At 35.2% G+C, this 22000-nt stretch overlaps 1 protein-coding gene across 2 annotated transcripts; it reads right to left on the reverse strand.

Annotated features, from left to right (window-relative positions):
• Window positions 1-269: 269 nt before the first annotated feature.
• On the reverse strand, window positions 270-19574 carry LOC124157873 (5'-AMP-activated protein kinase subunit beta-1). 2 transcript variants are annotated; one of them, XM_046532935.1, is made up of 7 exons: window positions 19490-19574; window positions 18957-19148; window positions 17945-18108; window positions 13851-13944; window positions 6799-6916; window positions 2358-2467; window positions 270-991 (listed from the first exon to the last, which is right to left on the reverse strand). In XM_046532935.1, exons 2-7 carry the CDS (start codon window positions 19128-19130, stop codon window positions 845-847), a joined length of 807 nt encoding a protein of 268 aa, XP_046388891.1. In that variant the 5' UTR covers window positions 19131-19148; window positions 19490-19574; the 3' UTR covers window positions 270-844. The 2 variants fall into 2 exon arrangements, with proteins under 2 accessions (XP_046388891.1, XP_046388892.1); XM_046532936.1 differs by having other exon boundaries at window positions 18957-19137; window positions 19490-19533.
• Between the last annotated feature and the right edge of the window lie 2426 nt (window positions 19575-22000).

Raw genomic sequence — 22000 nt, forward strand, 5'->3', positions numbered from 1 at the left:
GTCTAACTGTGCTGTCCCTGCCAAACACCTATAACAAGGCCCTTTGAAGGAAAATGGGTGACGAGCATGAAACTTGGAAGTGAATATCTGTGCTTAATAGGCTTGATAGCTCAATCTGCTGTGAATACTTCCCAAATGTCCCTTGCAAGTCCGCATGGAACATACGTAGGGAAGTGTGCTTTTGAAACATAATTCCTAAGGTACTTGTCCATAATTTGAGAGCACCTAAAAATTTCCAAGAAACAGAATCTTCAATAAATCTAAAAAAATTATATAAAGGATGGTAAACTTTATTTACATTATTCATCAATTGTCCTAAAATTACATCATGGGTTTAATAAAACAACTAGCTACACAAATTGAAGAGACAATTTCAAATCCATAATTGCATTTGCAAAAAGGGTAAGATTTCATGGGTGCTTAAACATGTAGTTAATGAAAATAATTGCACATCCCTTCACTTCACTCCATTATTATAGAAATATAATAGATTAAAGGGAGCAATAAGTACATTTCCTTGACATGAGGAACCTCATCTATTCAGATATTGAATAAAATACTAACAAGAAAATGCATCAATCAGGATTCAATACCTCAGCACCATTGAAATTATCAGAGAGAACCCTCACCCTAATTACAAAGACAAATTGTCAAGCACTGCATTAGCTTACAACATAGTTAACATGTGCTGGTAAGTCTCAGAGAAATCACGGTGATTAGTCCAGATCTTTGACATACCAATCCTGACTCGAGCTTTGACTATTCACAAAACTCTTGGAATCCATAAAATTCTACCTTGGTAACATTTACAATCATTTCAAGTTGTGAAGCAAATAACTACATTTTATATTGGTTTGTACAAAAGCGTTGTCACATATTTCTTTCTATATCGGTGGGTGGCACTGAGTACCATTACCCCATCTTTAATGGAAAGTGCATAAAGATGGTTCAACATTACATGATTGGGTTCAGGTAGTAGCGTCGGCTCACACTGAAACAAAGAAGCACATAAAATTAATGATTTCCTATGCACAAACAAATCTGCAGTTAAAAAAGGGAATTTAAGAAGCCCAACAATTTTTAAATACTCGTTTATTTAATTTCAGTACATACGGCTACAAGCCAGATACTGAATGACATTTTCATGCCTTTTTGGCTAAAAAAGTTGTCATTAGGATTGAATTTTATTGGAAACTCCACCGAGAAGAGATAGACAGGACATCTTTCCATGACAAACCTATCCCTCAATAACGTTTCCATTTTGGAAAGCATAGCTGACTGCATTAATTAAATCAGATTTGGTACTTTCCCAGTTAATAAACAAAAGGTATTTTCTGGAATTTCATTCCGGTGGGTGGGTGTATTAACACTTTTTTTTGAGGTCCAAATCATCCTGCAGTATTAGGGTGAAATATATCTTTTCGTTCAGTCAAGGATTTAAGAGTGATAAAGAAGGAAAAGGTAGCAATTCAATAATGCTAATTAGTCAATGCCAGCATGATATAGCACCAACTAATTTTAATAAGACTGGCAAAAGGAAACAGCTTGTAATTTTTCATTAAAATTAGCAGTAATTATTACAGCACCACCACCAATAATTAATTATAGACCTGGGGAGGAAGAAAGGAGATGGCCCACAGCCTTACAAGAAGGAGATTCTTTGTTGCAGCTCTATGTTCCCAAAGGGAATAAAATAATTGAGTCAAGTAATTACGGCAAATCTGTTTTTTTATTAACCAGCTTGGGTGATAGAGAGGGGGAGAAGTGCAGAAAGCAAAACCATGGGTGAGTTCTGTCACTGTCACTACAAGCACTGAATATAAAAACAAAAATAATAACAAGATCAGCACTTAGGAAGTCTGGTGTATGTGTCAAATACAATAGATATGGATAAATCATGAAACTGATAGCATTAATGGTAAAAGTACACTTACATCCAATGAAAGTAAATAAAATACAGTAAAGATGAAAAATATATACAAATAATAAGCCTTCATCTTGCAACTGTCCTATGAGAAGTTACCATAGCACTTCTGTAGTTACTTTTGAGTAAGAATTTATGAGAACATTGTCAATTGCCATAAGGTAACATGATAGAAGCTAAATTCATTCCCAATGACTAAAAGAAGTTGTAGTTCGGGTGCAGAAAAAGTCATTAATTGAGTCACATCACCAGCTACTGCGAGGTACAGCCGGCAGATTATGGAACACTTTTACATACTGACGGTGAATTTTGGAATGCCCCTAAAGGTCACTAGCCAGCACTGCCTTTAGGCATCAGGTATCAAGAGTTTTGACAAATTAAAATAAGTATCTTCGTAAAACATTTAATGATAATGAAGAGCCTTGAAACTTACCGACAATGGAGTGTCTTTATTTAGGATAACTTGCAGTAAATGAGGAGGAAGGATTGGAGGACCACTTTTCTCCCACGGCTTATTAGCAGGTATTTCTTGGGAATACTCTCCTATAAAAAATAAAAGAATTATTTAAAATATTGCATACCACCTCGTCTGATATAGTCCATAAATTTCCACAGGGAAAAATGACACCTCAGTAGCTTAACTGACTAAAGCACTCAGCTGAAAATAGAGGGATCCGGGTTCGAATCCTGGTCAAGTCAAATGATTTTTTCTCTGTGGATTTTTCATACATATGAATTGTTTGACAGAGGCGACATAAGTTCACCTCCTGAAAATCTGATAAATGTAACTCTTAATAATTTGCTAATTCACTCAAGCCAAGAGCTGTGAAACTTCCAAGCAAGAAGGTTTCCAACTCACAACAACAAAATAGTAAAAAAATCTAACTATAAAAGCAGTAGAACGGATACCGCTAAAATCTGAAATGTTCAAGTAGCTGGGCAAAGATTCTTGGAAAGAAACTAAACAAATTATGTACATAGAAGCTAGAAACAACTGTTGAGCACGAAACAACCTGGGAGTAGGTGAAAATCTTGAAAGAGACCTTGAAAAAACTGTTTTGGTGGAACTCTGGCAGTATACCACATGCACCTCTTCAAGTACTCAGGTTGCACTCAAGTATTCAGGTGTATACTACATTACCCAAACACGCACGAGAATGATTCACCCAATTACTTCAGTACACCAATACACAGGGAGGCAGATGGTGTTCACCAAGATACATATTTATGTTGTATCATAGAGTAAGTATATATAGAGGGCTCACCGCACATACAAAATTCGTATATGTTTTCGATGTAGTTCTGAAACAATTAATCAGATGGCGAGGAACAATTTTTTACGTTTGTTGAATTTGCTTGTTCCGCAAGTCTAAAAATATATTCTGAAGCAGAAAAGGGTCGCTATGTTTAGTGGAGACAATGGTTAGTCGATTTTGTTTATAACAATTGTTATAAAAATACTTCCTCGAATTTTGTCTAGTAACTGACTTTTCCAAGTTTATATTCCTAATCCATTTGCCAGCAGACTGTTCTTAGTATTAAGTTGAAACTTGCAGGAAACGTTTATTGAACAAATTTTTCCATACTGGTAAACTTTAATATGTTCATAACTCAGTTTCAACGTTGTTATGTTTGTTTATATATCCTTTGGACCAAAAATCTGAAATTTTTGCAGGATAAAAATCAATCACCTGCTAACTTTCGTATCTTACGATATAGGTCCATATATGCTGCACATGAAATTTGGATAAAACTATAAATTTATTTTTGGTGAAAGAATTGTACCTTTATCTCGATTACAACAGGAGTTATGAATTTTTAATGGCCGCACCTCGTCAGGCTTCCCTTACTGGCCTGAGTCTGCGCTGAAAGCTCCCACCTCTCAAGGAGACGGTTTTGCCATTAGGGTTAGATAGGTTGGTGAGGTGAGGCTGTTCTTCTGACGAGGAAGAGATTTCCGTGAGGGGAGATTTTTTCGCTTCAGGAGACAATATAAATCCTACTGATGTTCATCGCTTCGTTTAACGATCAACATATCGAATGAAATACATTTTGCGTAGTGTGCTTCAGAACTTCAGTTAGGAATTACCTCACTTTGGTGAAGTGTAAATGTTATTTACAACATTAAGTGCCGAAATATTACAATAAAATAGGAATGTGAGATTGGATCCCTTCACTGAAAAACAATGCACTGTTTGCTTGCCACTAATGATCATAGCCTTTTCACCACAGTTGGTAACTGAAGCTTTAAAAGTATTGGTAATCAATTCTGAAGCGTGCCGCTGCAAACGAAGACAAGAGGTATGCATCGGCAGTAGCATTATATTTTTGGGAATAGGGATGGTCGTTGACCTCAATTTGTTTGCATAATAACGGGATGAGTAATGGCCCCTTCTGTTACCACGTGGAAAATGAAAATGGACTTCGGGTCTTACGTATGGGAGCGGGGATCATCTTATGTGTGATTTTGTCTTTCTTTGAGACTTTATTTTGACCATAGTTGTGATAATCGCCGTCTCGTCAATAAAAAGGAAATACAGATTTTGTCGTTTGAGAAAAGTTTTTTTTTGAGCGTGAGTCGGTTTACATTCAGTTGAGATTCTGAAAAGTAAAACAAATAGCGGCTGCAACTGGGCCTGGGTTCACTCATTGCTTAAATTCTTGCAGTCGGGATATGAATATAATGTTCTTTCCATGATTAATATTTGACACCTGTCCTCAATTTTTTTTCTTCCCAGAAAAATTTTTCTTGCAGTTGATGCATCCACTTTTCACCAAGTCTCTTAAGGAGATATCCAGCGAAGTGAACTATTGAGCAATGTTCCAAAGTTAAAACATCTTCTTTAACTTCCACTGTGTTATCCGAGAGAAATGATGAACCACTTGAGCTGTCATCTTCTTCCTCCTCTGTCTCTTGGTCTGCTGATAGCATGCTACTACTAGTAATTTGAAATAGTACAAATTGATACAAATATTCTCATGAATAAGCTAGAGTTTGTCACCCAATCTCCTATCCTTAGGATCCCCTTCCCGAAAACAAATGGTCAAATTCTTTCTTCACCCACTCCTAAACTGACCCCAACCTCCACAGGGTTTTTCTGTCCGCCCACCCTCTCTCCGTATTGTGTTGACCATTTTCTTCCGCCTGCATTCCCTTCCCGGAACCCCTACTAATTCTCACTCCTTTCTCAGCTACACTTCGGCTAATCCTCTCCCCCGCCTCTTTCCTGCTTTGCTACTTATTCCCATCTCTCCATTTCTAATGACACGCCGCCTCTCTTTTTACCCTACCCTCTTTTACTTCTCTCAATCCCCCCGTTATTCTACAGTTAAGTCTAGAGTCCTCTTCCCACCTTGGATTTCCTGTACCTCTTCACTGGTATCTTTTCTCACTGTCTCCACTCTGTATGCCTGTTTCCAACCCCTTCTGGGGAAACACGTCAAATACTCCCCCATCCCTTTTTCAAAGGTAAAAAGGTGATGTTTACATATAAGATAGTGTCTTGTACCAGATGATAGCTAAGTGATCCGAAACGCGTCGTACGCATTAAAATGTTGTGGAAAATTGCTAGCAGCTTTTATTTAAATGAATGTGAATTCTTTTGTATATTTTTTGCATGTTGTTGTTCGCAAACTTTTACTTTTTATATGTCCTTTATTCCTGAAATATGAAACTCCAAACCAAAAACTCCTAATATCATAAATGCGTCTCCGCTTTCGCATCTAATTTTCAGTATGGAACTAATTCACAGGTAATATTTCCTTGCCTTATTAAATGCAATGCAGAAAGTTTCAAAAAGTGGCTCAATATCATTTCTTCCGACAAAAGACCATCGGCGATATTATCTCTCAAATTTGAAAATGCTTCAGCACCGTACTTCGTCAAAGGAATCATTCTGTCTTGCATACTATTACATATACATTAAATGTAAAACCCCTCCAACGTCCATTCGATATTTGAGCATATCTCCTCTCGCAATTTCATGAAAATCTGTGGTGGTGGAGTGAATACTTCCGTAACTCTATCTAACTGGTAGACTATCCGTTTAGTTTTGCGAATATATGTATTAATCGGGCACGGAACCCCCCTGAAAACCCCTTCTTTCTCCTGCTTGGCTTTCGGACAGCAATCTTTGAAGTGCATGAGACAGTTTAAACACTTATTCACAGCTGCATGTTGTAAAACTATTTTCAGTAGTAATGGGGAAAGCCAAGCTGAGAGAAGAGGGAAGGATTCGTGGAAGACGTAGCTCACCAGGCGAGAAAGAAATCCCTCCTATAGGACCCAGCCTATTGTCCTAATACCGCTTGCTGGGAGGAGTGAGACTATTCTATCAGCCTGATGCAAACATCGCCTTCCCTTCCTTCGATGCTTGTGAGACTGATGGAGAGGTAGGAAGAGGGAATGGAGGGAAGGAAAGGAGAGATGCGAGGGACAGGTAACGACCTTAAACGCTGACTCTATCGCCTCTTGCTCGCCACCCTGGGGCCATCTATCTGCTGTTTGAGAATTAAAACTCTCGCTACCATTTCTGCTTATGCCGTGAGCCTTCTAGAATATACTTACTCTATGGTTGTAGTCATCAACATTATCAACAATTCACTAAGGTTTTCAGATCACCTCAGGTTGAGAGATATTTTTCTGCTTGTCTGGGTACTCAAGAAACCAAACAACTACATGGGTATACTACTACGCACTGAGAACGCTTATCTGAGTACTGGAAGACCTACTTGAGTACATTTGGAACATACGTAGGATTTGACATTGGAAGGAACTTTTTCTCATGTAGAGTTGTAATCATCATAAGAATGCAAAAAATTAGTGATGACAAAGAACAATCTCAATTCCAGGTAATTAAACCTTATTTACTCACGTTGCTGATTGCTCCCTGAACTTTCACTGTCCTTGGCAAGGGCCATAAACACTTCAAAATCTGTTTTATTGACAGATACCAAGTTATTTTTGGAACCCATTCCATTATCTATGAGGGCCTGAAAAATTAAAACAAATTATGCTAAGTTAAAACTTAATTTAATTGGTTGCAACTTTTGCAATCATTTTTAATTGAAAAAAAAACAGATTTTTATGAAAATATGTAACAACATATTCTATAATACACTCACTTTGTCTCAAATGAATAAGGAAACACAAGAAAACAATTTTAAAATTTCATGTAATTACAAAAAATTTAATTGTCACTTAATTTATATCCCAAATTATACATAGTAATTAATAACGAACAAGTATCCATGCTTGATAAAACAGTGGGAAGTTTACATGCAACAATATATAAGTTTTTTAGTGAAGTGTATAGTGTGGGTGAAGCTAATGTGATCAAAATGCATATTGTAGCTTTTTGGTCCACCAATTTTCTTCTCCAGGAAATAGTACATCCAAGCTTGATAAATCAGTTAACCAAACTAATGCACTAAATTATTTTTACATTAAAACTCTAGTAAACTTATAGTGCCGATGCATTAGTAAATACAATCGGCATTATTCATTTCTACTTTTTCTCATTCTAGGTAGGCATTTGATGAGAGCTCATGTAGTCTTACATGCTTCATGGCTATGAAGGTGTCCATTACTTTCAACTTTAACATTTTTTAGCTCTCACCCCCAAATTTGATCACAATGCCTCTAAAAGCACGACGATGAAAAATTCTATTGAGATCGACAAATTCCCGCCAAATTGAACGGAAAATACTGTGAAAACCATGCCCAAATTTTCTGGGTTGAATCATCCTTAGGACTGCCTCTAGGAGTCGCTGATGTAGCCGTCAGTAGTTCTGTAAGTCACTTGATACTTAAATGTATTTGGGTAGCTATTCCCGCATGTTATAACTGAAACTGTCCCAATGAATTTATATTTAAATGAGAAGTGTGAACAAAAGAATGGAAAACTAAGAAAAAGTAGCCAAAGAAAATAAAAGTGATGTAACATTTTTTCATGCTGTTTGGGAGATAAAAGTAACGGCCAGTAAAATAGTTTACTGTGAATAGCAAGACTGTATTATTTTAAATAAAACAAGCATGTTGAATGCATCTATAGAGCACTGTCAACATACAGTGATTTTTAAGTAGTTTGGTCGCAGAACACTGCAATGGAGGCTACTAATAGAAGATTCATATCATCACTGGAAAGGATCTCATTAACAAAGATCAGAAAATGAACTCTGTATCACATAACTTTTAGACTGATAAGGACATATCTGGAATAGAAATGAACACCAACTCTCAAATGTAATATATAGCGGATTAATAGAAAAAGATCTATAGAAGAATTCAGATCATTCAAATTGCAATAAATCAAAAATTCAAATCAACGTAAATTTCCTATACAATAGTATTCAATGAGCTTCTTCCATACATTGTTACAACAGTTTATAAATATCTTCCTAGTTGTGACGTAAGTACATACTTAAAGAGTCACATCTCTGAGAATCACAAATTGGAGAAATGTCATAAGTAACTACATGAATACTAAATCTCAGTACTGCAATTAGAATCAATTATGGGCAGAAATAGGATTCTCAGTAATGCTTCGACAAAAATAATGGATGGATACGAAAAAAGGGGAGGAGGATTTGCATTTGATGTGTCAAATTTATTGGGCCACAGGAGATTAAAAATGAAAATTATTTCTCGCTAAAATGTTGTCTATGTTTAAAACTTAGGAAAACTTTTCAAGAATAACTGAAGAATAATATTTTCTGCTCGTTGCAATAAAATATCAATCAAATACAGCAGACTCTAGATTATCTGACTGTGGTTTATCTGGGTTGCGGATTATCCAATCATGATTTTCACTCTTGCTCAATTTTTTCTGCAATCTTTATTAAAACAAAAATAAAATCGGATGCAAAATCATCGGGATTACTGCATTAATGCTAGGATACACCGGGCTTATTATTTCCGTAAGAATCCCCTTTGTAAAATGGAAGCCATCACGCACAAGCTACATTCATGGGAGTATGTTACCATGTTTGTTTTCCAAGCTTCACAGTGCGCGACCGTGCTCCTTGATCACGGATACACATCCCGCAGCAGTTGCACCCCGCGCAACTTGAGCAAAATGCGACTATGTAGGATGATGCCTGACAGTGTAGTTTCTGACATCGATCAGTGGTTTAGACCCATTTGTGCATACCACTTTTCTGTATCTGTGATCACGCAGCCACGGATGTGTGGTTTTAGAAAACAGGCCTCACACGGAGTATTAATAATACGAATACAACCATGTTATCACCGTTAAAAAGATCGCAAACTAGCGAAGAAAGCTCTCATTGAGTCCGATAAACACTCTAAAATAACAGAATAATTGCATAAATAATAATATATTGTTTGTTTTAGGTAAATTATGAACATTGCAAGACATTTAAGTGAAAGTTTGGGTAATCCGTGTTTTACGATTATTGGTGCCGTCCCTTCCCATTATTAGCACGGATAATGGGGAGTGAACTGTAGTGGTTTTAGTGGATGCAAAGACGGATGAGTTGTAAAGCTATGAAAACCTTGAATTATGGGTTCATGATGACAGTAGTAACTTAAAAAAATAAAATGCACTAAACATAGAGTTCATCAGAATCATTGTGTATATTATCATCATGATAAAAAAAACTTAAGCTGATGTCGTTTTTAACGATATCATAGTTTAATAAAAAGAATCTACAGGTGAAAAAAATGAATGGGAGTTCCAATAGTGAATGTATTTTGTAATGTCTACAGTTCTAAATCTTTAAGTTCATATTATTTTCTTGGTTTTCAAAATATACATTTTCAATGAAATAGAAGTACCTAATTAATACATATAATTCAGAAAATATAGCATAGACAACCATGAAGAGATTCATTTTTTCACCTATAGATGGATAGGAGTTTCTTTCAAGAATCTCCTACAATATTTTTAACCATTATAAAGTATTTTACATACCACATAGCATACAGATAAGTAAAATATTTTAATAACACATCTAAAGAAAGATTTAAAAACTCTTTTCCACTGTTGTTACTATTCCAGAAAAAAAAACAAATTTTGTAGTGCCGTTTTGAGGAACATAGGTAACAACAGGGACATAGGGACCCCCTCCCAAAGCCTCAGAGAAATAAAAAATTTATTTATAACTATGGTCTATACTTTTGACATATAATAACTGCATCTGCTTGAAGTTTTAGTGCCAAAATGATGTAAAGTGAATTTCCAGGCATGTCATTTTTCAAAGATTTTCCTGGACCTAGGGGGGAGGGTTGCCTCCCCAGGCCATCCCATTCCCCCCCCCCCCCAAAAAGCATATTCCTAGTTAAGCCACTGCTGCAGTGAACTACAACAAGTCATCCTATTATCGAAGAATTTGCTTATAGAAGACTGACCTCTTATTTAGAGTCAAACAACTTCCTATCACCTTTTCAATATGGCTTCCGTAAGTACAGATCTACCAGTCATGCTATTGCCCAGGTAGTCGACAAAATTTTAACAGCACTAGACCGCAAAACGGAAGTACTTGGCATATTTTATGACTTCTCCAAGGCTTTCGACAGTGTCAACCACCGTATCTTGCTGAATAAGTTACCCTCTTTTGGCATAAGAGGTATTCCCTATCACTGGGTAGAATCATACCTCTCCAATAGATCTCAAATTGTCTCAGTGGTGTCGAATGGTCATAAGTTCAATTCTCTTCCGAAATTTCTGACCCAAGGTGTTCCTCAAGGATCTATTCTTGGCCCAATTCTATTTTTATTATACATAAATGACCTCACCAACTTTGTATCCTCTGCAACTGGTATTCATCCAGTATTATATGCTGATGATGCCAATTTTATTATAACGTCCTCAACTGTCAAAGGGTTACATACAGCAGCCAACTTTGTCTCCGATCAGGTTCTTACTTGGTGTAAATTGAATTGTCTTAATCTCAATGTCACAAAATCCCAACTTATTTACTTCTCTAATTTCAACAAAACCCCTAGTTTGCTTAATGTTGACCTAAATGGAACATGTATTCCACAGGTTGACGACACCATGTTTCTGGGAATGAATATCGATGCGCATCTTTCCTGGGAAAAACTTGTCTCTAATCTAGCTGGTCATCTTAGCTCTAAGTGTTTCCTAATCAGATCAATTAGATCCACTGTATCCATTGATGTTCTTCTAATTATTTACTATGGGGAATTCTACCCCCATTTACTATACACCATTCTACACTGGGGCTCTTCACCCCATGCAGTGACCATTTTTAAAATCCAAAAAAGAGCTATACGTCTGATTGCAAACAAACCATGTAGAACCCCATGTCGCCCTTTGTTTAAATGTCTCCGCGTGCTACCCATTCCCTGTGTCTACATACTTTCTGTTTTATTATATGCCAAGTCAAACTTTAAGGACTTTGCGCAAAACTCGGATATTCATAACCAGGGTACTAGGCAGCAGGGAGACTTGCATATCCCATTTGTACGTACTAAGAAAGCTATCTGTGGCTTTAAAACAATGACTCTAAGGCTTTATAACAAGCTTCCGAAGAACCTAAAAGCTCCCATGAGTTTGCCGACCTTCAAAACTAAGTGTAAAAACTTTTTATTATCCAATTGTTTCTACTCAGTTGATGAATATTTATCTTTGTAACTGCCTTTGTATTTAAACTGCAATTTTGTATATAACTTGATTTTGTATTCATGACGTGCCATATACAATGTATGTACAATACTTGTCGTCTGGCAAATTAATAAATTATTATTACAGTAAAACCTCTTTATATCGTAACGGTGGGGACCAAAATTTGGGCATTTTGATGTATGGAGGTTCACTATAGAGAGGTTTTAGTGATACGCACCATTTTTTAATATCATTCAGAAATGAAAGGCACTACTGTCTATAAAACTATTATATGTATGTGTTTAAACAAACATGCATGGATTAGTGAACATATACCCCTATGAAAAAATTGTATAAAACTTTCAAATTTTTAAACATTCTTATACATTGCCATGACAATGTATAAAAATTTGAAACAGATTTATACAATTTTTTCATAGGGGGTATTTATTACCTATATACATAATAATTACAGAAAGCGAGCGCTATCACATGATTTTTACTACGATTTGAGAGAAAATTATGAGATCTCTTAATTCAACAGTCATTTAAAATGATTAGGATAGTTATATACCTTTGTTCTTATTTACTGTTAGGTATGTTCTCATATGGAATAAAATTGCCACAACTAATGATAAGGGTGAAACATTTATCACTGAAAATGCCATTCCATGTACATAATCGCGGCTGCATTAATGGTGTCTAGTTGTCTCGGTTTGATTTGAAGAGGTAGTTAGGCCGTCTCGGGGGTATCTCCTTGGTATGATAAGTGGAGGTTTTACGATATAAAGAGGTTCACTACAAAGAGGTTTGCCTATAAATTTACATGTAAATCTGACGGGACTGTAGGGATGGTATGATGTATGGAGGTTTATGATGTAAAGAGGTTCACTACATAGAGGTTTTACTGTATTATTATTATTATCATGAAAACTGAGTTAGAAATTATCAATACATAACTAACTCTTACTCTTACTTAAGACAAAAATACTCAATCACTCCTAATTTTCCATTATAATTCCATTCCCATTTAAATTAGGCGTTCAATGTGACTTATGGCCATAAAACCCAGATGAGATAAAGTTTTATGCTTTCAATGGACCCAAATGAAAAAATTTTGGTTGTGAGAGCAATGATTATATCGAAAAATAAATTTATTTTTCCTATCTAAGGAACACCCTAATGCCTGGGTTAGAATTAAAAAATGGATTTCACGATACACATGAATAAAAATGTTGAGGATATAAGAGATGTAGACTAATAAGAAAAGAATATTTATGGTATTGCATAATAGATTATACCCAGTTCAAACGTGTGATGAAAATATTTTACACATCAGTCCTCTGGAAGTTTCATGAAGTAGCATCGATTATCTTTTGCAATAAATGTGGAGAACAAGTTTTTGGTGAATTATTGTAGACTGAGCATATTAAGAAATTTAGTTTTTAAATTCCCTCTCCACTTCCTCCCTTCAAATAATTACTGAAAATTAGTTATTAATAATCATTCAGACGTAGTTACTAGGAGCTCACAAGGATTAAAATAACCCAATTGGTGAATATTAATTAATAATCAATTGCATTAGATTTTCTACAAGACGGTCCTTTACTCCAGTATGATTAACTACGAATTTATGGGTTCTGCAACCACGGCAAGATAATGCAATAGTAAAGTATCGACACAATTCATACTAACCTATTTCCTAATGCCATGAAATATAATAATATACTTCTGAAATTTATCTTTGAATTTAGGAATCAGTTCGTAATATGCATGCAATTCTATGTTCTACCATGAATCAAAATAAATTAATATCAGACAATGTATGCCCCCAACTAATTGGTAGGGCTAGGTGATAGTATGGATAGCTTTCTTTGAGGTTTGATTTGAAATTATTCCACGATTCGATTAAAAAAAATGAATGATTCAAAACAATGAAAACATGTTCCTAAAAAGTTAAACATGTAGTTATGTTTAAAAAAACTGCTCCAACGTAAGAAATACCTCTTTGAATGCAAATATAATATAAAACTTTTTAGAGAATAAACTACATACCGTATTTATCTGAATGTAGTCCCTCTTTTTTTCCAAAAATCCCCACGTGGTAAAAGTGGGGGTATATATTCAAACGCATTTTTTAAATATTTTCCCAAAACTGAAACCTCAAAATCAGGGGGGGACTACATTCACAGGGGGACTATATTCAGAGAAATACGGTATGTACTACATAACTGAAAATTTGTGACATGATGTTGACAACACTAAATTTAAATACATTACGTAGAAGATGCCTGTTAGAATACAGTTGTTGAATTAACATATAAATTATAGCTTACCACACCAGGATCATGCCTCCACTCTCCATCCACAAAAAATTTGTATTGATGTTCTCCTTCTGGAAGGTCGATAATTGTCACAAAATCTCCGTGGCTGAATAAAAACAAGAAAATGATTTTTATGTATTATATTGCCATTAAATTAAAAATAAAATATAAGATAATATGATTCATTCTATGCCAGTTCAACCACAACAAGGCACTGACCGACTAGTATCTTAATGGAACTTGGTAGGGGAGGATTTTTTCCGGAGGGGAGGGGCATAAGGGAACAGGCAAATAATCTTCTCATGCTTGAGATTAAAAACAAGATACAACAATTACTTTACGAAATATTCTCTTAATTTTAATATGAAAGTTATTACTATGAAATTAAATGATCAAGGCTCTGTAATATGTACAAAAAACAAAACGAAAGTAATGATATCCTCGTAAAAAATTTTGTCTATTTTTTTAAGAGTCTGGGGGAAGGCAGGTGCCCCAGTGTCCCCATCTCTAAATCCGCCACAAAATATTTGTATCTGACCAGTGGCACTTTTAGCGACTTAAGTGTGAGTGCACTACCTGCTGTTGATTTAGTTTCAGACTGGCTGCCATTGTATAGAGTCACGTTAGATCAGAATGTTTGTTTTTCCAGGTTAAAAGTAAATTTTTGACGCTTTTTAATGATCGGCATTGCAAAATTTTACTTTCGTTTACAGAGTAATGTGTTATATTTTTGAAAATAACATTATCTGGAGTATAGACACAGGTAAGTGACATTAACGTTCATCAGTTAGTTTTTGTGTGAAAACGTGGTTTTTGTAACTCTGCCATGAGAGGCACATTGAAACATGAATCATTGGGGCACAGTGAAACGTTTCACTCTGCCCCATGAGATTTTAAAATGTACTATTATTGCAAAACTGTTACTTGTTTTAGTACATAATTTTAACTTGTGAAGTATATTCATGTCCTTGCTAAGACCTTTGAGACCTAAATTTTTTTTTTTTTAAGATGTGAAGAATGGTTTGTAATTACAAAAGAACTACGAAAATTGCTTCATTTTCTGGAGATTCGACGAAAGAAGCTGTCAAACTTGTCCAGAGCGGAATGAGTACTCGTGCAGCTGCTAAAATGAAAGGTATCCAACTCTTTTCAGATATGTACGTAAGTCAAAAATGCATGATGGTGAACTGGGAGAACTGAAGTTTAGACCCAATTATGATTGCAGAAAAGTGTTTTCTGTTGAACAGGAGAAGATGTTAGCAGATAACATTTTACAGTGTTCAAAAATGTTTTATAAATTTTTTCAATTGAACAGTGCAGGAAGCCAGCCAATGAAATGGTGGTTGTCAACGAAACTCACTACCCTTCAAATTAGGAGACATGAGAATGAGTGACATGAGAATATTTTACACCTCTCTCTATAGAGCTCATTTTTTGGGGGGAGTTACATACCTAGGCATTCTCATTCCTCTGATTTCGGACCCAACTCAACAGGGCAACTGACCATTACCCTGGCCACTGGACTCGACCCTTCAACCTTTTCTTAGCATGAGTCCACAATCAAATATTGCTTACGATTTTTAATAACTTACATGCATATAAGAATAGTTAATGTATGATTAAGCATTTTAGAATTTTAAATGGACTTCTAGCATTGATAATAGAAAAGTAACAATATTTCTTATCACAAATTTTTCACCAAATACTAAAACACAAGGTACAAATATTTTCACAAAAGAAGTCAGTTAATACATAAAAACACTAAAATTTCATCTCAAAATTGCTTAGGCTCAGAATAAAACAAATAATTAATTTCAAAGTATTAAAAAATGCAACACTTTTTTTCTTTGCAAATATCATTGACTATTCAATCAGTTAACAGTGGCTACCTGTCTTGAGGAAGATCATAAATGAGGACTGAATTTGCATTGAAAAATTCACATTGGCATAGGGGATCTTAAATCTTTTGTTTATGAAAATGCTTGTTGGCTATAGATGGCATTTGGCATGAACGAGTAACGAGTATTGAGAGGAGAACTGCCAAATTGAACAGAAAAATCCTTTATGAAAAGTATATGTGAATGAGTCAGACTATACATTAATGTCCTTGATGGTTACAAAGCTATTCAATCTAAAATACAGGCGAGAATCAATTTTGGCTGAGCAGAATCCAACTTTAACCATGTTCATTTTGCATAAAAATGATAGTCCCTGATATGTGCTTGGAATTTTCAAACATGGGTTCTTACATACAAAACATGCATCATAACCGTTACATGCAACTCTATAGCCAATGGCAGATGCATAATTCAAGGTGCAAAACAATACCAGCAATGGAAGTAGGGAGGTGATAGTTTCAGAGGGCACCTAGGGTCTTAGGTATGAAAAAAGAGCTGAGAGATGTGCAGAAAACATCAATACTCTGGGACCAGAAGACATTTCACAACAAGAAGGCTGAAATAAGTTTCTCAGAAAAACTATGAAACTCCTAAGCATCCATTCAATATCTCAGAATAATTTTTATACGCGGACACCATTACAGCACTCTTAACAAGAAAGATACTGCATTTTCAAACATAAATCTTAAAGACTAACACCACATCACAGTAAGCCCTATTGGAAAAAATCAGCCGATTCCATTGAAAATTCCAATTGAAATCAATTGAAAATGCCAATTTTCAATGGAATTTCCTTGTTTTCAATGGAATATCCAAAAATTCCATTGGATTTTCAAATTTACAACTGAAAATACGAATATTCCATTGAATATTAGGAAATTCAATGGAATTCGAAGAAAAGATACTATTGAATTTTCAAGTATTCCATTGGATTCTCAAATTTTCAATGGAATTCCCAAATATCCTATTGAAATTTCAAATACTCCATTGAAATCTCAAATACTCAATTGAAATCAAAAATACCGTTATACCGTTATTCATATGTTTACGTGCATATGGTTGACTGGGTTATGAACATGCATGTTCATGGACTGGGTTGTGGTCAGTTCTGGTTAATTTTTTGCTTGTGGAGAAAAGACTATTTAGTATCGTTGTTATTTAACCTGTGCTTGATCCCCACAGCGTTGTTTTAGGTCATTCGCGTGTTTCTTCCGTGATATATAGTGGAAGTCTTGATGTGATTGTTGTGCTGTAGTGTGTTCATTTAGTAACGTATCGTTTGCCTTCAGTTTTTTGACTGGTTATACTAACGTTTGTGTTTAAAATGTAAGCATATTTATATAACTTAATTATGCGTACGTGCGTTACGTCGCCGACAAAAAACTACTAGCATTGTCGGAATAGTGTGTATCACGCAGGTTTGTTTGTGTGAAGTGAAATTCCCGTGTTCTTGTATAAACATGAGTGACATGTTTCTGTTGTGAAAAACAAGTTATGTTGGCTTCATGTCAAACCAGAAGTATATTTATCAGTATTTTAAAGAAGCCTTTCTTAGATAAAGACGTGTGAGATATTTGTTGGTGAAGTTGTTATCGCTAATCGCGGAAAAACGTCTTCTTTTCGACAACTATTCAACGTTGTTTGAACTGGTAAAAGATGTGGCTCTCATGGTATAGTTGTTGTTCTGATAATCATGGCAAAACTATACAGATTTTCGATAACTATTCATGATTGTGAGAAGTGATGTAAGATGTGGAAAAGCCCAATTAAAGTTTTCATGACACTGCTTCTAAAAATATTTCAACTTTAATTTTTGTTCACATGTTTTATTTATTCGGGATTCGTCAAATTTAGATGTTAAGTATATTCTACCTTATAATAAGTTTACCATATTGGATGCATTAATGTATTTGTAATTTTTTCAATTGAACTGTTCCATTGAAAAGTGACAAATTTCAATGGATTTTTTTCCATTGTAAAAATTTTCATTTGAACTGTTCCATTGAAAATTTTTCAATTGAACTGTTCCATTGAAATTTGTCACTTTTCAATGGAACATTTCAATTGAATTTTTTCCCATTGATTTTTTCCAATAGGGAGGTTGCAACTTTGAATCACATGCAACACGAAACAGGGTAAGGTAAGCTTGTGTAAATTAAAGTTGAGGGTATGTACTGTCAATTCAAAGAAACAAGATGTTCGCCTTACCTCTTCACCATTGGTAGTGTTTTCCAATTTGAGAAGGTACCACTGATGTAGACTTGTTTCCCACCACCATCCCATTTGAATACAGTGGGCAGGACTCTATCATTCACCTTAGTACCTTCAGACACTGTAGATGCTCTCTGACGTGGTACGCCAAATTCAGGCTCCTGATTGATAGAGGAAATGGGGATAGAGAGGAGAAAGTGAGGAATTTATTACAATTAACCTATGTATCTGAAGTTCAAATTCTTGCTGAAAGAGTATTCAGCCACATAAAAATATAAAAGAGGGTAATTCCAATCCCAGAGCAGATCTTAATGGGTGTTGAGTCAAAAGACCGTAACATACCAGAAACGAATTCATTTTGCACCACCCCGTTATACACAAAACATCCAAACCACATAGCAGCAATACAATTAAGAAATCACTCCTAACAACGCATTTTAAATTAAAATATGAAATAAATAAGTGGAATTTTTAAATTATAAAAAATAGGTATTCTTTGCAGCAGTTTAAAAATAAATAATTATAAGTATTCTTCTTCTGAAAAACGAAATTTTGAGAGCCAACATGCTGTTTCCTCTCACACAACAATATTGAAATCAGCATAGTAGAGAACAAGATAAAAAAGATACTGAACACTACAGATAACCAGAAAATTTCCTTTCTGAATAAAATATGACAACAAAAGTTCGATTGACTTTACGAACTAAAAGTAGCATCACGGTAGTAAGAAGCCAAGAAGCATAAAATCTGATATCAAAGGTGACTGAACTGGACGTACGCGACTATTTAATACAGATCCAAACCGATGATGGAGATAAAACCCCTGGAATACCAACTTAAATAAGTGTACGCTACAGTTACTTACGGCTACTACCACAGCAATAATCACTACACTGATCAACGGAAAGACTACAATAAGATCTTAAAGATAAAAGCAGCCGAGTTTGACATTTGCCATCTTAAAGGAACCAAGGATAGTAAAATGTTGAAATATAAATGATGAAGATACCTGTCCATGACCTGCCGCGTAGTAGGCTTCTTCGTCCTCGTTTGAGTTCTGGATAACTAATTTATTGGGCTTTTTGTCGAATATAAAGGCTTGCCCATCTTTTCCAGGAGATGATGGAGGCATGCCATCACCTGATTTATGGCGATCTCGGCTATTACTTCCAGCGTTTCCCATTTTCTATCTGAAATGGCACTTGGAAGTTTACAGCAGTCGAATTAGAATTCGCTTTTTAACAGGCTTAAATATCACTTGCTAATTGATAACTCTAACGATAATTATTACGAAAGAATTATTTCTTTGCTTAAACAGCATAATCAAAACCTTGCGCCTGTTTCTTCGAGTTGGTACAGGCTTAAATATGTCCAATAAATCATGTCATCAAAGAAGATAGCATTGTACACATAAAGCACGTAATAAAAGACCAGGTCAATATTGAATGCAATGAAATTTCAAGGGAACAGTGAAATAATTATCCTTATTTATGGCGAAACATGAAATTATTAAGCGTACACAAAAAGTCAGAAAATATTTACCACAACAACTGTCAGCTGATAAACGTAACAAAATACCAGCCTGTCGTATAACGATTCACAACTGTTTCTATTTACGAAGGAAATTTAACAAAGAAGATAGCGCTCACATCAAGGCGCGATTTCAAATTAAATTGAAACCATTGTGGAAAATTAGATGAGTATCGCAGAGTTTAACGATTACAAAGGGAAATTTAGATGAAAATGAGTAGCATCTCATATATCTGATTTTTTGGCTAGAAGTTCTTGGAAATAAAATATTTTGTGAATAACCCATGGTGCCTGGTATTTATGTTGAATGTATACCTAGCAGCTTTCTCTGGCTACTGATGAATGAGGCTAAAAAATAACTATCCTGTGAACCTTTTTCTCACTAGATAGAGGTAAATAATAGAATTGGCGATACATGGAAGAGTTCTACATATTGATATGCACCTTTCCTCAGATTCTCCTGAAAGTTTAAGCTGTATAATAATTTGCCAAAGAACGATTGAAGGCAATGACGAATACAATCCAAGACAACCTCATTAAATAACATGCACTAATCACACTCTTCAGAAGTTCTATCAGCTTTAACTATCCAACACTCTCATGGGGTGGCAATGCTAATAATCATTTGAATCTACAGCAATTGGAAGTGCTATAATAACAATAAGTGGCCTTGTGTGCAAGGACCCTAAAGGCCTGGTTACATGGTAAATTTACTCATACAAGTTCATGTATGTTTGGGTGAATGATTTTGGTGGACCGGAACGGAACATATACAAATGCATGAGCCAAATTAGAACAGGTTCTATTTTCTGTTTATGTATTCGCACAAATTGGGTGGTTACATGGTGAATTTTGGCGTTCATTCTCGTGTTAATACATTTAGACATTAACCCGTCCGTGTTAATGTATCGTAACCAGCCTTAACACTTCATAATTGCTGGAAATAGCCAAGAAAGGATGTGGAATATTTATTTTAATAAGGGGTTGGGCTAGAAATTTTGAAGAATGGGCCAAAGGGAAAAGATCATGAGAGAAATGTCATATGTCTCATGCACCTCATGGAGAGATATGCCTCAAGCAGGAACTCATTGAAATGATACATATTTACTAATAAGCATAAATTCAAGACCATCTCAGTGTATCTGATGAATATCACTCCTCGTTACATTTATTCTTGTATCCCACAATATCATTAATGTATAGCTTCTTATCCTGGCAAGTTAGAGGCTTGATAACTCTAATAAAAGGTTGAGGAGGAGGAAGATGATATCAATTTGCATTTAGCTCATGTGTGTTTACTGAGAATTATCCCAGAATAAAGTATATATTTAATTAATATCAGCCATATGAAGTGAAAGGCTCTTCTTAGTGCCCAGCTTGGAATTTATTGGCATAAAAAAGTATTTGTATGGGAAGAAAATAATTTACATGTAGCCAAGCCAATGTTATTGGAGAGATTCAATAGATTCAAACCTCCCTGAAAAAAACTTTGAGATAGAGTCGACTTTTGTGCACTTCCTCCAAATGCATTCCTTCCCTTTCCTTGAAACAAACACAAACTTTTCTGGCTTTCAAGAAATATTATAAATGAACTCCAATTGTCACTAAAAATAGGACAATAGTCTAAAAGCTGTAATACAGTAAAACCTCTTTACATCGTAATGGAGGGGACCAAAATTTGGGCAATTTGATGTATGGAGGTTCACTATATAGAGGGGTTTTGGTGATAGGCACCATTTTTTCATATCCTTCGGAAATGAAAGGCACTACTGTCTTTCAAACCATTATATTTATGCGTTTAAACAAACATTCACGCATTAGGGAACATATATTTATTATTTAATAATTACAGAGAGCGAGCGCTATCACATGATTTTTACCATGATTCAAGAGAAAACAATGTATTATCTCTCTCAATTCAACAGTCACTTAAAATGATTAGGATAGTTGGATACCTATTTTTTATTTACTGTTAGGTATGCTCTCATATTGAACAAAATGGCCACAACTAATGTTTAACGTGAAAATTACAGCATATTAAAGGTATGTAAGAAAAAAAAGAGTGAAAAATTTATTGCTGAAAATGTCATTCCATGTCCGTATTCACGGCTGCATTAATGGTCTCTTGTTGTCTCGGTACGATTTGCTGAGGTAGTTAGGCCGTCTCGAGGGTATCTTCTTGGTATGATAAGTGGAGGTTTTACAATATAAAGAGGTTCACTACAAAGAGGTTTGCCTATAAATTTACATGTAAATCAGACGGGACCTTAGGGGTAGTATGATGTATGGAAGTTTACGATGTAAAGAGGTTCATTACATAGAGGTTTTACTGTATATATCATACCTACTGAGTGAACTGTGATGAAATTAATGTTGACTGTCATCATAAAAAAATCCCCAAAACTCCGTCCTGGGAATCAAACCATGAATGAGGCAAAGCCTTTGGCTTTCTGGGTGACTATCACTGGCCACCATACTACACAGTTTCCTTGATTATAAGTTGCATTGCCATCTTGCCCTTAT

Source organism: Ischnura elegans, chromosome 4 (genome assembly GCF_921293095.1).
Source record: "Ischnura elegans chromosome 4, ioIscEleg1.1, whole genome shotgun sequence".
NCBI lineage: Eukaryota > Metazoa > Arthropoda > Insecta > Odonata > Coenagrionidae > Ischnura > Ischnura elegans.

What these genes read in the sequence shown, in the direction of transcription:
- LOC124157873 (XM_046532935.1), bottom strand. Translation starts at nt 19,130, where the DNA reads ATGGGAAACGCTGGAAGTAATAGCCGAGATCGCCATAAATCAGGTGAT. An exon ending in ACACTACCAATGGTGAAGAG is followed by an intron (nt 13,945 to 17,944) that starts GTAAGGCGAACA and finishes GTTTTTATTCAG; the next exon opens with CCACGGAGATTTTGTGACAA. An exon ending in GGAGGCATGATCCTGGTGTG is followed by an intron (nt 6,917 to 13,850) that starts GTAAGCTATAAT and finishes TTAATTTTTCAG; the next exon opens with GCCCTCATAGATAATGGAAT.